This window comes from Nothobranchius furzeri, chromosome 19 (genome assembly GCF_043380555.1).
Source record: "Nothobranchius furzeri strain GRZ-AD chromosome 19, NfurGRZ-RIMD1, whole genome shotgun sequence".
NCBI lineage: Eukaryota > Metazoa > Chordata > Actinopteri > Cyprinodontiformes > Nothobranchiidae > Nothobranchius > Nothobranchius furzeri.
Window position 1 is genome coordinate 392,529 of NC_091759.1, and position 23,774 is coordinate 416,302.

Consider the following 23,774-nt stretch of genomic DNA (forward strand, 5'->3'; position numbering starts at 1 on the left):
GACCCTTACCGTGCCCCTGGGATACTTTTTAAAAACGCCAGAAGCTGTCGGAGCGGACTTCTTACCGGACCTGGCCGGGGAACCCCTTGGGATTTCCCCAGAGGAGCTGGCCCAAGCGGCTGGGGAGAGGGAAGTCAGGGCCTCTCGACTTAGGCCACTGCCCCACGACCCAACTCCGGATAAGCGGATGAAAATGGATGGATGGATGGACAAATTTAAGTAGTTTAAATAGAGTGCTGTGCTGTTTGAATGTATAAACTGAACGCCAAGAGAAATCACTAGTTTGATAGTTTTCCGTGAATAAAATAAATATGTCAGGCAGGAGCGTCTCATGATCTGTCTGAGATCTGTCTCGGTGAGACAGATAATAGCAATCCAAAGTGCTTTTTATGTGTGATCTGACAATCGATCAACCATTGCTTAAAAATTAAATACAGCTTAGCCGGTTAATTGCTGTGATCATAAAACACGTAAACGGCAGCACGCAGAACTCACGAGGCAACGTTTTACGTGACGTTTACTTGTTGCTGTGAGTAATAAGACAGAAAAAGCCACGCCAAAATAAGTTTAGGAAGCCCACTAAGAATCATAATAAAAGTATTTAAAATAAATACCATACACAGTTGAGGAAACATTGGTTTAAGTACCTGATATGAAGCGGTCGCTGCATAAGCGAAAACCTTTACTCTCTGGATTCCAAAGTTTCATTTTAGCCTGGTCACTAGCGCGTTTTATTACAATGATCCAACGTTTGCAGCGCTCCGGATCTTGGGGAATCCTGTAGAAGGCTCATTCCTTATGTCGTCCGCGTCTGTTCTGCATCCTGGGGCACAACAGGAATCTACCATATTTCCCGTTTGATTGAGTTTTCTGACAATAACAAATAGTCCAGCAGCGGGCTTCTGCCTGCCAAGATGGCGCCGTTTCGATTTGAACTTTTGCATGCCGGGAGAAGTGACGTCAACTCCCGGAGCTCTATTGTCCATCCTTCTGCTGCTTCTTTATTTCTACCAATGCAACGTGAAAATGCATTCACAATGCTTACATCACAAGCCGGAAATTCCCAATCCCACATTTCTGTAGACATTTTGTTTTCTTGCAGCCAGACTCAGAACATTTCTTCCTCTTTCCTGACCCTTTCTGTCTCGTTTGATTTCCCTGGGCAGTAAATCTGACTCACCCCATTTAAAACAAACCAGTCTTCAAACGAAATAGAAACTACGCCTGAAGTCACTTCATTATCACATTTCCCTCTCACTTGCCTCCGCTTCCGCTCAAGAGAGCAAACCTGGAACCAAACCTATTTCAATGCGGCGAGTTCAGACAACGTGGACAAATCACGACTAAAGTTACAGTCAAAGTCCCAAAAGTCATCACAAACTAGTGATATTCCTCTATGCACTTGACTTATCCCCAGCTGCAGCTGTGGCTGTGCTCGGGAATTCTTTGGTGTTTTTGGGTGGACTATTGATGGGTTCTGAATGCAGAATTATAGCTGTTTAATTCAAATTGTTGCGTAAGTGAAAATTTTACAGATTTAAAGGAACAAAAGTTTCTTTACAAAAAAAAACCCTCAAGTTTTAAAGGAGCGAAACACAAACAACGCATATTTTAATTATTATTTCTGATTATAATTGGTCACTGAGTTTAACATGCAGGCTGAACATGAAATGAAAATATGCTGGCTCGGTCCTCTCAGCCTTTGCTTCTTCATACAAAATTAGCTAAAACGTCAGCACCTTGCCACTGTTTCGGCACTAAAAGGTGTCCACGAACATTAAAGAGGTCCGCCACTGAGAATCCATATTTACTTATTTTTGAAAAAGATCAGTCCGTCTGAGTTTAACATGCAACCTGAACGTGAAAATTGTGTGCTACACCTTTTTCCTGCATTAGCTTCTGATGTGAAATAGATGGTAAATGCTAAGATTTGGAAAGCTTGACAGTGTGACATCACACTGTCAATTAACATTCATGAACTCGCCCAACTTAACTCGTGACGGGGAAGGCAGAGAACAGCAGAGAACGTCTCAGCTAGTAGCAGCTAGCCGTCAGCATTAGTAACTCCACCACACGGCAGAACTCCTCCAGGCTTGTGTTATTTGTGGAGAGAAAACATCAACGTTGCAAACAGAGTCAATGGTAGAGTCGAGTTGCTGTTAGCCAATCAGAGGAGAGATGTAATAACATCAGGACATAAGACTCCAGATCCTGCTATCTAAGCTCAACTCTGATTTGGTTCACTTCTAATTCCTGAAGCAGGTGCAGTAAGACTACTAGAGTCTTCTAGTAGTCTTACTGCACCTGCACCTGTATTCTGTGTTGAATAAATGAGACAACCACACCTTCAAGCTCTTGTTACACTTTGTTTAAAGTAAAAAAAAAAAAAGAAAGAAAAATGATAGCTTGGAGCAGGAGTTTAACATTTGTGTTAGTGCAGACTAGTTTGGTTGATTTAATATGCATAAATGGAAACCGTAGGATGGACAAATATGGAAATATATATATTTTTTTATTCGGTCAACAACAACAATTTATCAATTTTACATAAAAGTAATCAAGCAACCGAAAAAAGGAATAGATTGAAGCCTAGTGGCTTATAATTAGCCTATCCTTAACTCCCACAGAGAAATAAGATGTAAAATAAACACCTGCATGATGTGGTTATGGATGCCAAGAGAGCCTGATAAGTAGTAAAAATCCCCCCAAAACTCAAACTTTAAAAAATGTTACATGTTGATATGTTCTTATTTCCTAAATGGTAAATGGCTTGTATTTGATATAGCGCCTTCTAGAGTCCTGGAACCCCCAAGGTGCTTTACAACATAATCAGTCATTCACCCATTCACACACACATTCACACCCTGATGATGATGAGCTACACTGCAGCTACAGCTGCCCTGGGGCGCACTGACGGAGCCCAGCAGGCAAGGTGGGTTACGTGTCGTGCCCAAGGACACAACAACAACAACGACAGACGGAGCGGGGCTTGAACCTGCAACCTTCCCATTACAGGGCGAGCGCTTAACTCCTGTGCCACCGTCCTCCCCAGTCAAACTCAAAATATTTGATGAGGTAAGAAAGTTTTTTTCACGCATGCAGGGTGGGTCAGTTAGACAGACGGAAAGGCCAAGAACACACGCAACTGACATCTGAGACCTTGCTGCAGGCATGAGTCAGGAAAAGAGGATCTCTGGTTAGACGGCAAGCAAATACATAAATGAATAAATAAATAAATAAATAAAACACAACACAGTGACACGTGCGAAGCAAAGCCTGCTGTCTGATGCAGATTCATCCCACTCCCATCTGTTCACGGCCAAAACCATCTCACTTCCTGGTGATCACACCGTGACTCATCTGCAAAACATTTTTTAAGCTTCTCTTATCAACGTGAAAATTCTTACTCCTAACAACTACTTTTGCAGATTGCACCGTCAGAACACGGGCTGCATTTTCCAAAGACTGGACCAGAAAATAAAAAAGGAACCCTTGCACAACTCAGCCAAATAGTCACACAGAAAACTCTCCCCCAGTGCCACCAACACTGAGCTGCAGAGAGCTGCACGGCCAGATCTGCTCGGTACTAAGACCTCGTTTGAATGGGGGTAAACAATGCAGCTCTTTGGCATCCGAATGATGAGTATCCCAGGAATGAATAGGCGGCTTCAGCCTTCTACGCAATTTCCTCCTCCGTCCGTGAATATATGCATCAGTATTCCTCTTAATGTTTGTGGTACACTTTCACATTAATTACTAATACATTTTAAACAAATCTCTTGTCCCAGAACATGTGGAACTACTTATGAGGATGTTTCTATTCTGAGATCCTAGGATGCACGGATGAAGCATTCCTGTGCGTTTGCACGTTTGTTTTTCAAAGATCAAGTTCACTTCAGCACAACAGTCGTCTCTAGTTTAGGTGAACATCCTGTGGGGTGATGGGGGGGGGGGGGGGGGGGGGCAGAACACAGCAGGATTTTAACTCTTATTTCCTGATATTTGGACATCTCGCCTCTGATTGGCTTAAAGCAGCGCGACTCTACCACTGACCGTGTTCACTGTGCAACACCGATGCTCTTATCTCCACAAACAACACAAAACTGGAGGAGTTCGGCTGCGTGGTGGAGTTGTACGTTTTTAGAGATTGTGAGTGTTTTAAGATTCAGGAACACCCTTTGGTCTTGGCTATGATCAAACTAGCCGTTAGCCTATCAGTCCTGAAGGATGTAAGCTGTTTCTCCAAACGGAGGCTGTTCAGTAACCGATAAGATTCTTTACAACTTTTCATAAAAATGCACTTCAACTTTAATACCCAACTCCTTAACCCAAAACTCACACTCAGACCCTGAGGTGATGATTCTCAAGTCACCTGCTCCATCCAGCCACCTCGTAAAGGTCAGATAAAAACAGCGGAGTGTTGCGGCCAGAAACGTAAACCAAATTCCATTCAGGGAAAAAAAACTCTATAAAATCTGTCAGTGATGTCGACAACACGCCCCACAGATCAGCTCTGATCCTTTTCAAAGGACAGGTGGGTGAACTCCCACACCTTCCAGAAATCAGAGCGTTGTTGTAAAATCAGGTGGAAGTCACCTCAGGCTGAGTGATGTCAGTTACACGAGCAGTCCGGCAAAAGAAAGAGGGAATATTTAGGGAATCTGATGGGAACTTTTCAAATGATGTTCCTGATGTCAAGTTGACTTCTTTTAGCTGAAACATGTCAGATTTCATCTCTGGCTCCTCCTGGGAGGACAGTGCAAAGGCTCCGTATGTCATCTCCTCTTTAATAGCTCCCACAAAAGAAAAAAAAGAGAGTGAGTGGAAGAGAGAGGAGGGGAAATGAGACCTTTTTGTTCCGTTTGCTCGGGACACTGCCTCGTTTCCTCCGCTTCTGAGACAAATAAAGCAGCTTTATCCTGATGGCCTACAAACTGAGTCTGTCATCCAGATGTATTCAATTCAAACTATTCAAACAAACAATTTGGATGTGGGAAATAGAAATATTGTGCAATAGTTGCAAACATATTAATAAAAAAAGAGGCAATCACGGCAAGTGATTGATTTCTGCAGCTCTAAATTGGACGTCTTCAGCTGTCCACGGGTGTTTTGGCTTGATGCATGCCAATCAAAGGCAACATCTTTTTCTAAACTCACTTTTTTGCATCCTTTGTTGTTGCCATGGGGGTCTCTACTGCCTCTACAAACACCAAACAGGAAAACAAACGTCCATCCGTTGTCTGTCAGTGTGTTTTTTTCCAAGAATTATGTGCCTCAAACAAGCCATTTCAAAATGTCCCCGTTTGTGATGTCACAAGCAAGACATTAGCATAGAACCACCTCTCAAATGCAAGAGAGATGCTCTACTCTGAGCCCCTCCTGGATTTTGGACAATCTCAGCTAGCAGTCTGAGTGGGCAAGAATGACAGAACTCTGAAAGGGCTCATTCTGGAAGGTGCTGAAAATGTCAAGAATAAAACTGCCAATATCGCTTTATGTGAGAGGAATTTAGTGCTAAACTTTGTGAACATATTTTTTTTATCGATCTTAGAACTTTTATAAGAAAAAAGCCATCTCTTTTAATTGTAATACACTTTGGGTTACCATGGAAACTGGTTGTACTGCAGATTAGTTCTTCCTGATTCTTAAACACAACTTTAAAGATCCCAGACCTGATATTTGGCATCCTGACCAAAACTATAAAACAAAACCTGTAATCTGATGTACTTCATTCCAACTTGGGCCCATTTCTGAATTCCCAGTATCTCTGCAGCTGCTGCCCTCACATTTAAAACAAACCAAGACCAATAGAACAGTGAATACCTACTGTATTGGTACCGTTTCATCTCCCTGTAGCTGTAAGTCTTGACTCTGCGATACATTTCACCTCTTCTCTGCCTCCTCTGCAGCTCAGTGGGAAACCAACAACTTCTTTCCCCAAGCTTTTATTTTGGTGCCCCGTCTCTCCCTGTCTCTATTTGTCATTGTCTCACAACTGGACCTCTTGCTCATTCATTCTGAGCATTGCTGTTGCTGCCCCAGAGTGCACAGAGGGCATCAGACAATGACCACAATACAGTGGATGCGCGCCAGCTGTGCAGACTGGCACGGCACAGACGGCAGGCAGCACCATTCTGCTGCCGCTGCCGGTTTCACCTGGAGGGAGGCGATAACACAAAGCTGACACACTGAACCAGATGAATCATCACAACACGGCTTTGTGCATTTGTCTCCTAAGCCTGAAGCATTTTATTTCTTGCATCTTTTTTGGGAAAATATTTCAAAAGTGAATGTGTGAAGAAAGTGACTGCAGCTTTTGCATAATCTGCACGTTTCACTCATCAAATCACACAATGACAGCTAAACCGCAGCTGGACGCAGGTCAGGGTATTTGCACAATCTGCCTCTAAATTTTCCAGGTGGGGATGTCCGGAAAGCAGAAGCTCCACAGCAGGGTGGTGCAAAAAGACTCCAGAAACCACAATTTCCTCTCCCACCCCACCCATCACATCAAAATCTGCAGCTCTCACCTGCTGGCTGCACAACAGAGAAGTCAACTCTCTTAACAGGATCAATTTAAGTAACCCAGATTAAAGTTATCCATATTAAATGTGTTAAATTTAAAAGTTTAAAGATATTCTACCAAGCGGATGTGATGGGAGGATCTCACAGCTGCTTCTGAGAAACAAGGGTGGGGACACTGAGGGTTGGGCAACGGAGTGTAAAATAACATTAAGAACAGATTGCAGCTTGATCTCGTAATGCACATGAGCTGCGGGGGGAGCAGAAAGTAAACGCAAAGTTAATTCAGGCTTATACTTTTGCTGCCGCAACAGTCTGAGCAGCTGGAAACATGACAGAGGATCCGCCGTCATGCATGGAGGAGTTTCATAGAAATAATTCTTCTCACTTTGCATGAAGTCACTCAAAACCAACAACATCTGCGGTGACTAAACAGCTGATTTTCTCTAGGATATGAGGAACGTGTGCTTGTTTCACCAAAATATCACAGCAAAATAGTCTGAATCAGAATTTTCTGGAGACACAAATATTGATTTAATCCTGTTACCATCCCACACATCACTTGTTTTTTTACTTTTGAGCCTTTGATAACAACTAAAACTTAGAAACCTGTGGTTTTCTAAACTAACTGTAACGGGTATTACAATTAAATAATATGAAATAGGTATTGAACTATTGTCTTGACAACTCTGGACCAGTATCAAAAGTTCTAGGTAAGATTATGGAGCCTTGAAAGGATCAGCAGAGAAGGAACCACACAATGACAGATAATATATGATTTAAATAGAAACTGTATTGAAAAGGTGTAAAGTTTACAAACCCTGCCTGTCTAAGCCGGCTTCCTACAGTGCACAAACGCACATTAAAGGACTCAAAATAAAACCAAAACCCTCTTTGAGGAAATTCTCCAAAGAGTTTCAATTAAAGAGCTTCCACTCCTGTTGCTCAGTCCACTTCTCTTTGGAAAGAGAAATTAGTTTGTGTGTGTGCGTTTCTGTCCAGTGGATCTAACACTACCCGGGTAGATTTTTTAAAAGTGTCAGTCTTATCTGTGTCAAGGGATGTAATGATAGTCCTGGGGTTCGCTGAAGATGGATCCCACGGCTGGCCACACCGTACTCTGGTCCGTCTACAGTCACTCTCTTGGAACTGGCTCGCCACTGAACCCACAAGGTTCAGATCTCAAATGATCCGGTCCTGGTCAAAAAACCAATCTATGCACACAGGGCAGAGTGCATACATTACTATTTTATCTATGCTCCTTCCATCACTCATCTTTAGTTACACAATGTCTCAAGCATCATGAAATAACTTGAGTTGCATCACACAAGGTTTTAGCACAACAGAAAATATACCTTATATTTACCCTTTTAAGAATAAATAAATTTGTAAGATTCACTCTCCCACATTTATCTTTTTTTTTCAGCTTGCTTTTAACTGTTCTTCCTTTTCAGATATTTCAACTGAATTATTTCTCAGAAAAATATATCAACTTCTTTAAACACTAATACATCCAACAGAGTAATGAGATCCTTCACATTTTATAATCCCATTTTATAAACTTTTTGCATCTTTATCAAATGAATTAACTTTTAAATCAACAACTAAAAGGGTGCCTTTAAGCACTACATGACAATATTACTGTTCCTTTAACGTTTTGGAAAGCTAACAAACTCAAATGAATCACAGTAATAGTAGAACACACAGAAATTGCTAAGCAGTAGCTTAATACTAGCGGTTAGCTGGGCACATTTTAATATATTCTTTAACACTTAAAAATAAACATCTGCACATCAGTGATGTTACAGTACTTTAAACATAAGTATCACAACTCCGACTGGTTTTTAAACAGGAAATATATTAACAGCAGTCAACTACATGTCTTTATGGTGCTAACATTCATGTAGCATCCCTTACCGGAGCTCGTGGTGAGATAGCTCGCCTGGCTGACGCAGCTTCCCACGGCCGTATTTCACAGAATTCAGATCCTAACAAATAGCCATCTGTTAATAGCTAGTTGGTGAAGATAAATTGCAAATTTAACTTTTATTTTAACTTTTCTTACCAGGATCTTTCAGTTAATCTGGCGGTTGCCTCGTGAGTAACGGCTTTCACAACAGGAAATGCTGACTAACAGGAAGTCATCTCAAGGCATACTCGCCTCCTAGTGGCGGAGAGGGAAATTACACCTCCAACCTTATGCCGCAGCACAAACCACAATTCTGATGTGGGTTACACTCTCCCCTCCTGAACTCTTGCACGTCCCTGTGCATGACAAGGTTCACACAAATGTCTCTTGGGGGTAAAGGCAAGAGTAGAAGCATGTGCTTCCCCTTCATTTACCATGTCATTCCACGCATCGGTCAACCCTTGGAAGAAGGACTTTACCACGGTGACAATTGGTTTCCCCAATTCAGTGTAGTCGAGCCTCATCGGTGGTTGGCGATCCCGCTCAGACCTCCTAACATGGGTATCAGTGTCAGCTTGTTCCTCTACTTCACCATCCTCCTCCTGTCCTTCAGTTCTAGGATCATTCATCACATCCTCCAACGCTTCTGGGAGGACAGGGATCTCTTTAGGTTGGTCCTCACTTAAGTCCTTGACCTCGTTAAGCAACTCCTCCTCTCCTGAACTGCAATCCAGCAGCGTCCTTTGTCCCTCAGATTCAGTGGATGCACTATCATCCACCTTTGCTCCTCCCACAGACTCATGGAGTTCAAGTAATGGTATGTTTGCAGCAGGAGGTAAGGTCTCACAATCGTCTGGAGTCTGCTCATTGCCACAATGATCTGTTCTGTGGTAAATTGATGTGACCTCAGGCATAACATTGGCACCTTCCAGATCGTCCGTTGACTCGGCAGAGATTGGTGTCAAGTTATGCTTGGCATGACTGGAACCTAGTTCTCTTGGGGCATTTTGTGTTGCAGCACCCCCAGTCGTCTCAGAGAGTGGTTGTATTTCAAACCAAGCAATGGGAACAATGTCCTCCTCATCTGAAGACTGGTCAAGCTTCGTTGTGCTGCTAGGAGTACTCTGACGTGTCCTATGCTTTCTAGCTCGTTTGGGCTGAGCACACTCCTCCGTTGGTGCAGCAAGAAATCCGCATGGGAGTAGGAGGTCGCGATGCAGCGTGCGCTTGGGACCCTCGTTGTTCTCTGGTCTAACTGTATAGACTGGAAGGTCTCCAGCTTTCTTCACTACCACATGGACTGTGGATTCCCACTTATCAGCTAGCTTGTGCTTTCCTCGAATACGCACATTTCTGACAAGTACTCTGTCGCCAACGCCTAAAGCAGAAGGACTTACTCGCTTATCAAACCGAATCTTATTTTTCTCAGCTACCTTGGCAGCAGTCCTTGTGGCAACTTCGTAGCTCTGCTCAAGACGAGATTTAAGGTCCTGTACGTATTGGGAATGTGACTTGTGTCGCTGTTCTTTCACTGGTAACCCAAATGCGAGGTCAACAGGCAACCTTGGCTGGCGTCCAAACATTAGTTCATATGGTGTGAACCCAGTCACCTCACTCTTGGTACAGTTGTACGCGTGCACCAACGGCTTTACAAAGTCCTTCCAGTGAGATTTTTCTTGACTTCCCAGAGTGCCAAGCATGTCTAATAGAGTGCGGTTGAAGCGTTCCACCGGGTTGCCTCTCGGGTGGTATGGTGTTGTTCGCGTTTTACGGATGCCCGCAATCTGACAGAGTTCCTTGATCAACCGCGACTCAAAGTCAGGACCTTGGTCACTGTGCAGCTTCTCTGGGAATCCATAATGGACGATGAAATTGTCCCACAACCACTTTGCAACTGTTCGAGCCTTTTGATTTTGTGTCGGCCCAGCTACAGCATACTTGGTGAAGTGATCAGTGATCACGAGAATGTCCTTTGTGTTGCTTCTGTCTGGTTCAACAGACAAAAAGTCCATGCATACCAATTCGAGTGGTCGTGTAGTCATTATATTCACCAGAGGTGCAGCTCTCTCAGGTAGAGCTTTCCTGCACACACACCGGGTACACGTTCTTATTTTCTTCTCAATGTCCGAAGCCATTCTTGGCCAGTAGAATCTGGCTCTGACCAGATCCACGGTGCGTTCCTTTCCCGTGTGACCCATGTCATCGTGTAGGCTTCTTAGAACCACGTCTCGAAGTTCTGCAGGCAAGACTAACTGATGTTGTGTGTGTCCCTCTTCTAGGCGTGTTCTATAGAGGATGCCATTTCGGAGCTCAAACTTGTTCAACTCTCTCAACAAGAGAGGCAGATCTGGAAGCTCGGTTCTTAGACTAGGTGATGGTTTCACTCCTTGCTCAATCTGGGAAATGACATGCTTAATGCACTGATCAGCTCGTTGCTTGTCTCTGAGGTCCTCTTCTGAAAGGTTTGGAATGATGGGTAGTCCTCCAAGCCCATCCTCATGCCCAAAGCTGTCAGGCACTGCATCTGCAGAAATGGCCAGGCTTTCAACCAGAGAGATACCACCATCACAGACCATTGCATTGTTGGCGCAATAGATAAGTTGTCTCTCACAAATGGCTTGAACGACTTCTGGTTTAACCACTTCAATGTCTCCTGGGTCAGATAGGTGATGTTGAGTGAAACAACGTATCCTGTCCCACTCTTTCTGAGATGGTAGGTCGTCATGCAGATTGCCGTGAGGCCGTCGTGACAACGCGTCAGCGTCTCCATTTCGTTTCCCAGGGCGGTACTGGAGCTTAAAAGAGAAGGTGGAGAGTGCAGCCAGCCACCTATAGCTGGTTGCATCGAGCTTGGCAGAAGTAAGTACGTAAGTGAGGGGATTGCTGTCAGTGACCACCGTAAACTGGTTGCCATACAGATAGTCGCTGAACTTCTCTGTCACAGACCACTTCAATGCCAGGAACTCGAGCTTGTGAGCTGGGTAGCGGGATTCACTACGTGATAGCCCTCTGCTAGCGTAGGCAACAACACGCAGCTGCCCCTCCTGCTCCTGATACAGGGCCGCTCCGAGGCCGGTGGAGCTTGCATCCGTGTGTAGGATGTAGGGCAACGTGGGATCCGCAAAGGCTAGAACTGGGGATGTTGTTAATTTGTCTATAATCATTTCAAAGGCCTGCTGGCAGGCAGGTGTCCAACGGTCCAGAAATGGTTCTTTTGGGTGGTAGTACTGGTCACTCTTGTCTTTCGACTTGGAATGCTTCTGTACAGGTGGGTACCCTGATGTCAGATCATTCAGAGGCTTTACTATGTTTGAATAGCCTTTGATGAACTTCCTATAGTACCCGCAGAATCCCAGGAAGGCTCTCAGCTCTTTTAGGCGTTGAGGAACTGGCCAGGTCTTTAACGCTGCTATCTTCTCCGGGTCTGTTTCCACTCCCTGCTCCGACACCACATGCCCCAGATAGCGAACCGAAGACTGGAAGAACTTGCATTTTTCCGGAGACAGCTTCAGACCATACTCCTTCAATCGGTTAAGGACCTTGACGAGTCTGACTTCGTGTTCTTCTAAAGTCCGCGAGAAGACTATCAGGTCATCCAGAAAAACTACAACTTCCTTCAGGTTCATGTCACCCATGCACTTCTCCATCAGCCTCTGGAAGGTGCTTGGGGCATTCGTCACTCCTTGAGGCATGCGATTAAACTCCCAGAAGCCAAGCGGGCAGACAAAGGCAGTCTTGGGCTTATCAGCTTCATCAACCTCAATCTGGTAATAACCAGACTTGAGGTCGAGAACACTGAACCACTTGGAACCAGAGAGTGCTGCGAAAGTGTCGTCCATCCTTGGGAGTGCGTACGCGTCCTTTACTGTCTGCAGGTTCAACTTCCTGTAATCAATACAGAGACGAACTTGACCATTTTTCTTCCTGACCACAACAATGGGGGATGAAAATGGAGACTCGCTCTCACGAATCACTCCAGCATCAAGAAGCTCTTGAAGATGTTTTCTGACGGCTCCCACGTCGTTTGGGTGGATTGGCCGGGCCCTGTGTTTGAATGGTGTTTGGTCAGACAGCTTGATGTGATGCTTTACTTTATCTGTCCTCCCAAAGTCAATATCATTCATGGCAAAGACTTCAGGCATGCCATTCAGCTTTTTCACAATTCTGTCTCTCCACTCTGGAGAGATTTGAGATTCCCCAAAGTCAAAGACCAGCTTAGGTTGATCAGGGGACTTGGATCCAGGTAGCTTAGTTGGCTCCTGACCCTCCGTCGCACTCTGCTTGTGTGGTAGAATAGCTTGGATTGCATTGAGCGCAGCAATCACGCTCTTGGCCGGAATAGTGATGTCGTGCTCAGACGCATTAGATATCACAACTGGTAGCCTGCATGGGGATCTGGTTGGTATGTTGAGGAGGCAGGTCTTTACCAGCAGTCCTCCAGGTAGAGATGATGTAGGGTACTCCACAATGGCACACTTCTCCGACTGGAACCCCTTGACTGCTACAGTTCCTTCTAAAACAACAGTTGCTCCAGCCGGAACAACCTTTGTTTCTTTCCCATGCATCCTCACCACTCCAATGTTACTGTTGTGACATTGTTCATGTCGCAGCTGTAATACTTTCAGCACAGTCTTATAGCCATCTGATGAGGGGTGATGGATCGCTGGACCTTCCTCTTTATGCATGTTATATGCCACATCAAGGGTGTTAGTACCAATCAGGACATGAAAGCCAGATGTTCCACTGTCTGGCACCACTAAGGCCAAGGTTGGGACATCACACTCCTTGCCCAGGAATTGTTCTGGGAAGGTGATGGTGATTTTAATGTAGCCCAAATAAGGTACGGGTAACCCATTGGCACCTTCAACTTCCAATAGATCATACAGTGGCTCTATCTGTGTTTCAAACAGATGTTGATCAAAGAAGGACTTGGTAACCGTAGTCACTTGTGAACCTGTGTCCATCAGACAGTTAAACTGTTTATCTTGGATCATTACTTGGCATGTACTCTTTGTACCTACCAGTTTTGGGGAAACCTTCGAAAGGTGTTTCCTGACATTACACTGGTTCAAAGCAGCACTTAATTTGGGTGTAGCATCTCTATTAACAGGGCACTGGTGAGCTGCTTCAGCCTCAGTTTGCCCTACAACTGAGGCTTCATCTAAAAATTTTCATTGGGAGTTAGATGGTTTGTCGCATCCCACAGACGCTGCTTTTCTCTTAGCTGACTTCTTTTTTCATCAACAAGAGTGGGGTTTAGTTCGTTAGTGCATGTTGAAGAAATATGGCCATCCTGACCACACTTGAAACAATACCAGGCCTTTGGCCTTGCGTTCTGTTTTGGGTTGGATGGCTTCCAGCTTGGTGCTCTAGGGTCAAGTTTAGGTGAGATTGGTCGGCTGGATGCGTGCTCAGCGCTCCCCTTGGGTTTCGAGGTCTTTTGGGGTTTCTTTGACATCAGTGCAGTAAGCTGGCTCTGAAGAGATGCGACTTGCTGTCTGAGTTCCTCCAATGTGTTGGACTCGGGTGGGATCACTACTTGCTGGCTGCAGGCACATGTGCTTTGCGAGCTAGTAACGGCCCGCTGTCGATTTGAGCCGAGGTGCTTCTTCATGCGCGTGACTTTGGCTGCATGTCTATCCTCCTCAGTACGGATCTGTAACAGGAGCTCTGCAAATGCTGGAGGGTGACTTTTCTTATCTTCTAGATTGAGGTCAGAGAGCAAGATGTTGTCCCAACAACCGCGGCAGAATTGCTTGAGAATATATTTGTCTGCTTCTTCAGCAGCAATTCCTCCCCTCTTAACAGCAAGGTTTAGAACAGCCTGTAGGCGGCAGAGGTAGGATGAAGCCTTTTCACCAGGATCCTGAAGAGTATTCATAAACTGGGCGAAAAGTTCTTCGCCATCTTCAACAGTTCCAAAGGCTGCATCCAGCAGTTGAAGGTAAGTTTCAGGGGTAGCTTCAGGACTTAGCCTTTTGACAATATCTGCTGCAGGGGAGAGCAAGCTCTCAACCATCTTCCGAGACTTCTGAAGATTAGACAGAGTGGAATCTTTTCTGAGAAGCTCAGCATGTGATCGCCATGTGTCGTAGTCGGTCTCATTACTGGGCCTTGGGTTTTGCCTGAAAATGGGTGAAGCTTGATGGGAAAATGTGGATATATGTTACAGTCACTTTTCCTTACAATGTGTTCAACGATGACCTTTTGAACTTCAGGTGGATGTAGGTCACTCTCCCTGATGGGTAGATTTTGCCTCAGGATGGTGGGTGGCTTTGGTTCGGGGCAATCTTGACCGAAATCCATCAAGGAGGGACTTCTGAACATCTGGTGATCTGAGGTTTCGACTGTTTCAAGAGATGTGTTGAACGGTTTGGCTACAGATACCTCATCAGCGCTGCCTGTTCCAATTGCCTCACTGATCTCTGACATCATGTCTCTCAACACTTCTTCGTACTCTTTCCCACTTAATTTTGCCAATTTCTTTATCTCATTGAGGTAGGTTTTGGTAACATTGCAGCCAACCTTTGTAGTGTAAATGCTAGCCAAAGCTTGAACGAGATACCTGACACTTGGGTTCTCTTTGAGTTCATGTGTGTAAGGCAAAAGAGAAGATAAGGCTTCAATGGCGGCACCATCTTGATACTCAATAATCAGGTTTTTATAAAACTCTGATTCAGCATCAGTTACTGAAACGAGCCTAGCAGAACCATATTTCTTCAGAAAGTCTATGATCTCCTCATCTTCTGGCGATCCAAGCAACCCACTCACAATCACTGCATTTGGGACTTTGATACCTGAGTTAGCTATGAACTCCATCTTTGGCAATAACGCTAAAGCATATAAACACCTTTTTTCTCATACAATTTCCCAAACATGAGATGTGTTTCACTGCTGGCACTTAACTAGGCTCCTGGCTGGCTCGCCACTTTTGTAACGGGTATTACAATTAAATAATATGAAATAGGTATTGAACTATTGTCTTGACAACTCTGGACCAGTATCAAAAGTTCTAGGTAAGATTATGGAGCCTTGAAAGGATCAGCAGAGAAGGAACCACACAATGACAGATAATATATGATTTAAATAGAAACTGTATTGAAAAGGTGTAAAGTTTACAAACCCTGCCTGTCTAAGCCGGCTTCCTACAGTGCACAAACGCACATTAAAGGACTCAAAATAAAACCAAAACCCTCTTTGAGGAAATTCTCCAAAGAGTTTCAATTAAAGAGCTTCCACTCCTGTTGCTCAGTCCACTTCTCTTTGGAAAGAGAAATTAGTTTGTGTGTGTGCGTTTCTGTCCAGTGGATCTAACACTACCCGGGTAGATTTTTTAAAAGTGTCAGTCTTATCTGTGTCAAGGGATGTAATGATAGTCCTGGGGTTCGCTGAAGATGGATCCCACGGCTGGCCACACCGTACTCTGGTCCGTCTACAGTCACTCTCTTGGAACTGGCTCGCCACTGAACCCACAAGGTTCAGATCTCAAATGATCCGGTCCTGGTCAAAAAACCAATCTATGCACACAGGGCAGAGTGCATACATTACTATTTTATCTATGCTCCTTCCATCACTCATCTTTAGTTACACAATGTCTCAAGCATCATGAAATAACTTGAGTTGCATCACACAAGGTTTTAGCACAACAGAAAATATACCTTATATTTACCCTTTTAAGAATAAATAAATTTGTAAGATTCACTCTCCCACATTTATCTTTTTTTTTTCAGCTTGCTTTTAACTGTTCTTCCTTTTCAGATATTTCAACTGAATTATTTCTCAGAAAAATATATCAACTTCTTTAAACACTAATACATCCAACAGAGTAATGAGATCCTTCACATTTTATAATCCCATTTTATAAACTTTTTGCATCTTTATCAAATGAATTAACTTTTAAATCAACAACTAAAAGGGTGCCTTTAAGCACTACATGACAATATTACTGTTCCTTTAACGTTTTGGAAAGCTAACAAACTCAAATGAATCACAGTAATAGTAGAACACACAGAAATTGCTAAGCAGTAGCTTAATACTAGCGGTTAGCTGGGCACATTTTAATATATTCTTTAACACTTAAAAATAAACATCTGCACATCAGTGATGTTACAGTACTTTAAACATAAGTATCACAACTCCGACTGGTTTTTAAACAGGAAATATATTAACAGCAGTCAACTACATGTCTTTATGGTGCTAACATTCATGTAGCATCCCTTACCGGAGCTCGTGGTGAGATAGCTCGCCTGGCTGACGCAGCTTCCCACGGCCGTATTTCACAGAATTCAGATCCTAACAAATAGCCATCTGTTAATAGCTAGTTGGTGAAGATAAATTGCAAATTTAACTTTTATTTTAACTTTTCTTACCAGGATCTTTCAGTTAATCTGGCGGTTGCCTCGTGAGTAACGGCTTTCACAACAGGAAATGCTGACTAACAGGAAGTCATCTCAAGGCATACTCGCCTCCTAGTGGCGGAGAGGGAAATTACACCTCCAACCTTATGCCGCAGCACAAACCACAATTCTGATGTGGGTTACATAACCCTAACTAAAGATGTACAGGAAAAGTAGACCAATTCAAATAAATACTCAAGACTTGGTTTGTTTTCCAGCTCGAGTCTTCAATCAAAGCTGAGCACCTCAAAGCGTAACACTATGTTCCACCTGTAGGTGGCACCAACACGGCATAGAAAAAGATTTAGGTATCCTATTGTAAACATTAAAGTTATAAAATGAGATTAAATAAACTCACTTTGATGCACAAGTAGCTCTATCTACATAAATCAACAGGGAGTGTGTGTGAATGAAGGAGTGAGAGAGAAGGAAGGAGATCCAGCTCCTTCTAGCATGCTAGCCAGCTAGCTGTTTACTGTAGCAAGTGCTTGGCCAGCACCCCAGAGGCATTAAAAGTAGAATGTAGAACATTTTAATAAAAAGCTAGATTTAAAATAGAATATTACCTCCACTGGGCATTTAGAGGTGTGCAGAATGAATGTACAGTTTCTCCTATGAAAGCTATATTTAAAAAAATAATCACTTTTTTATTTTGACGGACGGGCCTCTCGACTTGCTGCCCCTGCAAGTAGAAAATGGATGAATGGATGGATTGTTGTAAAATAAACTTATCAGAAAATAGTCCTCCTCCTGGCTGGTCCCTTCACGTGTCAGTAACGAACCAACACAACGGCTGGAAATTGTTGTTGGTCTCCTGCATGCCAGGAAAGGCAGCACCCTATCAAGCACTGTTGTCTAAACATTTCAACTCCTAACCTACAAGTTACAACAACGAAATTTGTCAGAAATCACTGCATAGTCGTTTATTTTTTTCTTTCCAGCAACTTTGTTCTACTCAGAGCTTGATACCTTCTGATTTGGCTCATCAGCACGAGTCTTGCATCAACCTGGCTTTTATGGACCATTCTTTGAAAGCTGTGTCATTCTTTGGCTTTGATTCAAGCTGAAATCTTCACTCCAGACACTTTTCATTCATAATAACAAGAAAAAAGAGCCAACATGTTTCAGAATTTTTTATAGTCTATAAGGCCGTTCAGTATTCTGACATGAACGGATGCACATCTCACTGAGAAGTGCTCTTCTGTAAAACAACGATGGAAGCTGTAGATGTGAGCATTTGCATTTCCACTTACGCAAAAACTGGTTTGATGGGATTTAACGCCAACAACAATGTTTGCAGCTTCCTACATTTAATGATAAACATCTGAAACGTCTCTAACCGTCACAACGAACAGGATTCTCCCACAGCAACTTGGCGCTGAATTCATGCCTTCTTTCCGGTTCATCAGCATTTGAATGTTTGTTCTCATCAGCTTTCAGTAAGATCTCGCTCTCCTGCATGTGAGAACACACACACAAACGCACACAAAAACACAATAAAGCAAAACTGGCACCCCTGTGAGAGTAATGGACACTCAAAAAAGCCACATCCTGGCCACCACCAAAACCCCAGCAGCTCCAGAAAGGAGCACAAAGGAGGAGCTGGCAGCCCGGTCCGTACCCAGTGACATGCGAACCATGAGCTCAGGGCCGGCGCTGCCAGCATCGACCTTAAGAGCCTCCGCTGAACAGAAAGTTTGACTCGTCATCCTGGAGCAGCGGGGACTTGTTATTCATGTCTCCATGAGGAAATAAGAAGAAAGAGAAGCTGTCTGAAAAGATTCGATTTTTAACATGAAATGTTTAAGATGTTTTTAGGTAAAAGTTAGAATTAATTTTAATTTACTGTGATGTTAGAAACACAGTAGAGGGATCTGTGCTAGCCTATAATCGCAATAAACACACAGTACAGAACACCTCTGGGATCAAAGTTCATGAGTCAGGGAAGAAGTTGTTCCTCAGACTTTGAGTCTCAAGCTCACTCTTGTGCCTGAAGGAAGGAGGGTGCCGTTTGTCCTTATCACTCATTAATAAACCTCAGTTGCCTGAATGGCCTCCGTTCAGAGAAATAGCCAATAGCATTTTATTGGGCGTTCACGGCTTGCATGCGTCTCCATTTCAAGGACCAACCGAGTACCTGAATAAGGGTATGTACTCATAAAAGACTCGGTAGAGACCCTGGGCAGGACTTGGTTGTAACTCAGTAGGAAATGACAACGGCAGATGCAGCCAAATAGCTAGCATTTGTAAAATTGCTGCTGATGAAGCGGAACAGAAGGAAAAGAAAATAAGCAGCATTGACGCTGCTTTAAAATCTGTTTCTAAACTTCCAACTCCAAAAAAAGCGTCAGAAACCCACAACACCCTGATTTGTGTTTGTGGTCTCCTACAGAGCGCTGTAAAACGAGGTGCTTCTTCTGACCGATGAAAACTGTGTTTTATGTTATACAGCTGCTCTCCTCGTCCCCGATTGGATTAAATCATGGTGTAATCTGAGAAAAAATTCTGGTGCGCCTGTTTCAGCACGAACAATTCAGCCAGAGGAGAAAATGGCTTCAGACGGCAGGACTTTGAGAAGTATTTCCCTGATATTTAGACATCTCATCTCTGATTGGCCAACAGCAACACAACTCAACCATTCACTCTGCAACGTTAATGTTTTATCTCCACACATATCACAAGCCTGAAAGGAGTTCTGCTGTGTGGTGGAATTGCTAATGCTAACGGTTAGCTTCTACTAGATGAGATGCTCTCTGCCATTTCCTGCACGCTAAACCAACAACAGCCTTCCCCGTCATGAGTCAAGATGGGCGAGTCTAGGAATGTTAAATGACAGTGTGGCGTAGATCTGTCAGACTTTTCTAATCCCAGGGTTTCATCGTCTGTTTTCTATCAGAAGCTAATGCAGGAGATAGGTGTAGGAGACTATTTTCATGTTCAGCCTTCATGTTGAACTCAGAATAACTGATCATTGTCAAAAATAAGTAAAAAATGTTTCAGTTAACAACCTCTTTAATGTTCGTGGACGCCTTTTAGCGCCGAAACGTCGGCAAGATGCTGACATCCTAGCTAAGTCCATAAAACAAGGATTTTATGTGGAGAAACAAAGAATGAGAAGAGCGAGTCAGCATTTTTATTTTACTATTTTTGTCATTCAGTTTCATGATTAGTCAGAACACAAACTTATGCAATTTTTTAGATGGAAGGCGTTTTAAGATGGCAGCAATAGTTGACTTTCTTAAAGAAAAAGTCACCCCCAAATCAACATTTTTTTTCTGATAAACTACATAAATGCGTGTCTAATCGTGCTGCAGACACGTGTAGTCAATAATTTGGCACTTTAGTGCATTTTAGTTAAAGAGCAAGTCACCCCCAAATAAAAATTTTTTTTGCTGATAAACTAAATAAACGAGTGTCTATTCGTGCTGCAGACACGTGTCGTCAATAATTTGGCACTTCAGTGCATCTTAGTTAAAATTTAAATATTCTGCCTAAAACTGGCAGTGTTGTGCCGTTGTCAGGTAAAAACTCTGCACTGTATTTGAATTTAAATCTGCCACCGCTATTGGCTAAGAGGTATGCTATGATGTAAACTGGTACATTATGATGTCACAATGCTGTCGTGAGCCTGAGTGTGTGTGTGTATTTGTTAGCGGCTCCGCCCTCTCGGTCTGCCAGGCAACAGCATGTGTTGCATTTTTCAAACATGAAGTGGGAGTGGAGTTAGACTGGTAGGGGTTGACTTGCTCTTTAAAATTTAAATTTTCTGCCTAAAACTGTCAGTGTTGTGCCGTTGCCAGGTAAAATCTCTGCACTGCATTTGAATTTAAATCTGCCATCGCTATTGGCTAAGAGGTACCCTAGAACGTTAGCTGGTACCATATGATGTCACAATGTCGTTGTGAGCCTGCGTGTGTGTGTGTGTGTGTGTGTGTGTGTGTGTGTGTGTGTGTGTGTGTGTGTGTGTGTGTGTGTGTGTGTGTGTGTGTGTGTGTATTTGTTAGTGGCTCCGCCCTCTCGGCCTGCTAGGCAACAGCATTTGTTGCATTTCTCAAACAGGAAGTGGGAATGGAGTAATACTCTGGTTGGGGGTGACTTACTCTTTAAAGACTCGCCATTTGATCATCAGAAGTATGTGAGCACTTCATTCAGGCCTGTAAGATACAAATTGTGTACAACTTTTAAACAGAGACTCTTATGTAAACACATTTCTGGTATTAACTCCAAGTCTCTATCGTTTCTTCAAATTCTGTCCAAGCTTTATTAATTCCCTCAAACCGTTTGAGTCACCGTAAATAACACCAGCAGCCAGAGAACAAGGCCATCCTCAGTGTTGCCTCTGGAGAAGCTACAACATGGTTTTTGATTAAATCAGATTGCCGCGTCCGTCACACACAAAGGTCAGACTAAGAACATAAAACGAGGCAAAAACTAGAATATTTGTAAGAATTCTCATGATAATCTTGCAAACTACACTCCAAACTATAAATCCATGTGCGTGAAAGGTGCACATGCCCTTTCTCCTCGTCTGCACTCACTCTTTCCCTCTGAGTTCACATGCAGCCCACGCAGCAGCAGCTCGGCTTGGTGACTTTATTGTGTGAAAAAAAGGGACAGCACATTTCCACTTGCATGCACAACGAAAGCTTGTAATCCAATTGTTCCCTGGGTGGAGGACTAAGTGGAAAAGGAAAGGATGGACGAGAAAATCAGAGTTAAAGTTAGTCAGAGGATGTCGTTTTAACATCGGCAACAACAGAGGCTGCAGTGGTGAGGAGGCGCGTTGCTATGGAGTGGGAAGATGTTCAGAGTGAGTGCAATTATGGATCTGGCTGGAGGAGAGGAGAGAGGGTGATGAAGATCTAAGGGGAGAGGGGAGGGATGGGAGAAATATAGAGGAGACCGGGGAGGTCACGGGGGAGGAGGAGGACAGCAGGCGAGAAGAGATGAGAGAAAAAGGAAGCAATAAAGTAAATGCGGGCAGGGCAGAGGTGAAGGCCAAGGAGGGGCAGGAAGGGAGTAGGAAGCAACGAGAATGAAAAGGGGAAAAGAGAACACGATAACACAATCTGGTGAAGTGGTTTACTTCAATCGTCGGCCATTAAGGCTTCAAGTAAAGGAAATCATAAATAACAACCAGGCTGACAGGAACTGTCAAAGGGCAAGTTTCAACATTGCATCAAATCAGAGAAAAAAAGCTTTTCTTCCAGCATCTGAAATATTCATAAAATCTATAAAATGGACTTTTTATCCTCACTGTGGTGCCAGAAAATCCTCAGAAACTATTCAATCCCATTAAAGCAGATTATTGATCAGAAACTTCCGAGTTTAGGACGCAAACATCTGTCAGGATTACTGTGAGCAGAGGCGCCCCCTGCTGGTGGCTGCAGGAAATGCCACAATTAACAGGAAATTTTCAACAAAATTCTGTCTTTTACGCTTTTGTTTCACAGGATGTTTATTATCATTTATTTAACATCTATTATGATCATATTATTACTTGTCTGAGTGAAATTCTGTCTAGATTTGTCATTTTTTAAAGGTTTCAAACAAAAACAAACCAGGTAAAATGTTGTGCTCTGCATTTATCAGACCTTTCACATCATTTTATTTCCTTTTTAGATTCTGCAGAAAAATTTTATGCAGTTTTTTTCTGAATGTCTGTTTTTTTTATTTATGTACAACTAACACAAACATCTAAAGAGTTCATTTGCTTTACTAAATAAAAATTGGGTATTTTAGACGTTGATAATCCGACACAGAGAGGCATCTTGGGGGCAATGTTAGATTTATTTTTAAGTGTTTTCGGACTTTTTGTTTAATTTAGCTAATAAACCAGTTTCTAACAGTTAGTGGCTCTAAATTGTCCTTGTCTGAGCTTTGTTCTGATTCCGCAGGGCTCGCCCAGAGAGGAACTCACTGGAAGCTTCTCAGATTCAGAGCAGCACTTAAGACGATTAAATGTAGACAAACATGGATGACCAAAGGTGGAAAAGCAGCCTCAAAACAACAAAATCCAAACATGTTCTAATACTCGTCCAGTCCACTTACGGTTGAACTTCCTGCGACAGACATAAGCCCTCCAGGGTCGGCGTTGTAGCCAGTTCAGGCCTCCAGATGCGTCCATTTTGACAAGCAGGTGCCAGTGTGGAAAATCCACTCACCCATCACAGAACAGGACGGGTTTTCTTCTTCCCATCCCCTGGAAGGATGTTTCTCCCAGATCATGTGCTGCAATAAACACGTCCTCAGCAACAATGTCTGAAATCTAAAAGCACACCCCTGCTTTCTGTGCACCTACAGCAGGCTTCATCTTTTATGCATGCGTCGGTGGAACCCAACTCCCTCGGTTCTGAGGAAGAACAGGGCCCAGCCTCGCTCTGGAAGAAAAACCCATCAGCAGTCTGCCTCCGAAGAGGAGGGTGCACAACCTGGAGTAACGCGATACTTCTGAGGTGAATCAGGAGGGGAGGATGACTGGAAGGGGGACCAGTCTGTTACCTGAGCAAGCTGGACACGTAGAAAGACACAAAAACATTCTACACTTGTCAAACTTTACTGTTTCTAATTTAGACAAGAATATTCTTTGCTCTTCTTTAAAGCCGATTGTGTGAATTGCTCACAAAGGATGAGCTTTAAAGAAGGAAAGGATCCTCGTGTGTTTAGCCTCATCACTTTCAGGAATTTTGTGCCACAGAAGTCTTCTAATTAAGCCACATTGGAGGATTTTCCATAATAAGCCGGCTTTTTAAAGGTCAAAGGTCAGACTGTTTCCTCCAGGACTTTCTGATAGAGCATGGTTCATGGTTGCATCAGTTGCAGCAAGTGGTCCTGATGTAAAGCAGCTGCAGACCATCACACTGCCACCACTGTGCTTGACTGTTGGGATGCAGCTTTTGCAAAAAATACTGTCAGTGCGCTCCAGGGCAGCTGTGGCTACATCGCAG

General features: G+C 43.5%; 1 protein-coding gene and 1 long non-coding RNA gene across 3 annotated transcripts in view; both read right to left on the reverse strand.

The window, feature by feature from the left end:
* ripor2 (RHO family interacting cell polarization regulator 2) overlaps positions 1-23,134 on the reverse strand; it is a 96,108-nt gene extending 72,974 nt beyond the window's left edge. The window contains exon 1 of one of the 2 annotated variants that reach the window (XM_070547364.1): positions 22,879-23,134. In XM_070547364.1, coding sequence (XP_070403465.1) covers positions 22,879-22,954 — 76 coding nt within the window. In that variant the 5' untranslated portion in view covers positions 22,955-23,134. Of the gene's footprint in view, positions 1-5,827; positions 5,929-22,878 lie in introns of those variants that run through there. The other variant, XM_070547365.1, reaches the window with a different exon arrangement.
* Positions 15,721-16,922, reverse strand: LOC139064242 (uncharacterized). Its single transcript, XR_011517321.1, has 3 exons — positions 16,801-16,922; positions 16,653-16,723; positions 15,721-15,948 (listed from the first exon to the last, which is right to left on the reverse strand). It is a non-coding gene; the product is annotated as an uncharacterized lncRNA (long non-coding RNA).
* Positions 23,135-23,774: the final 640 nt, after the last annotated feature.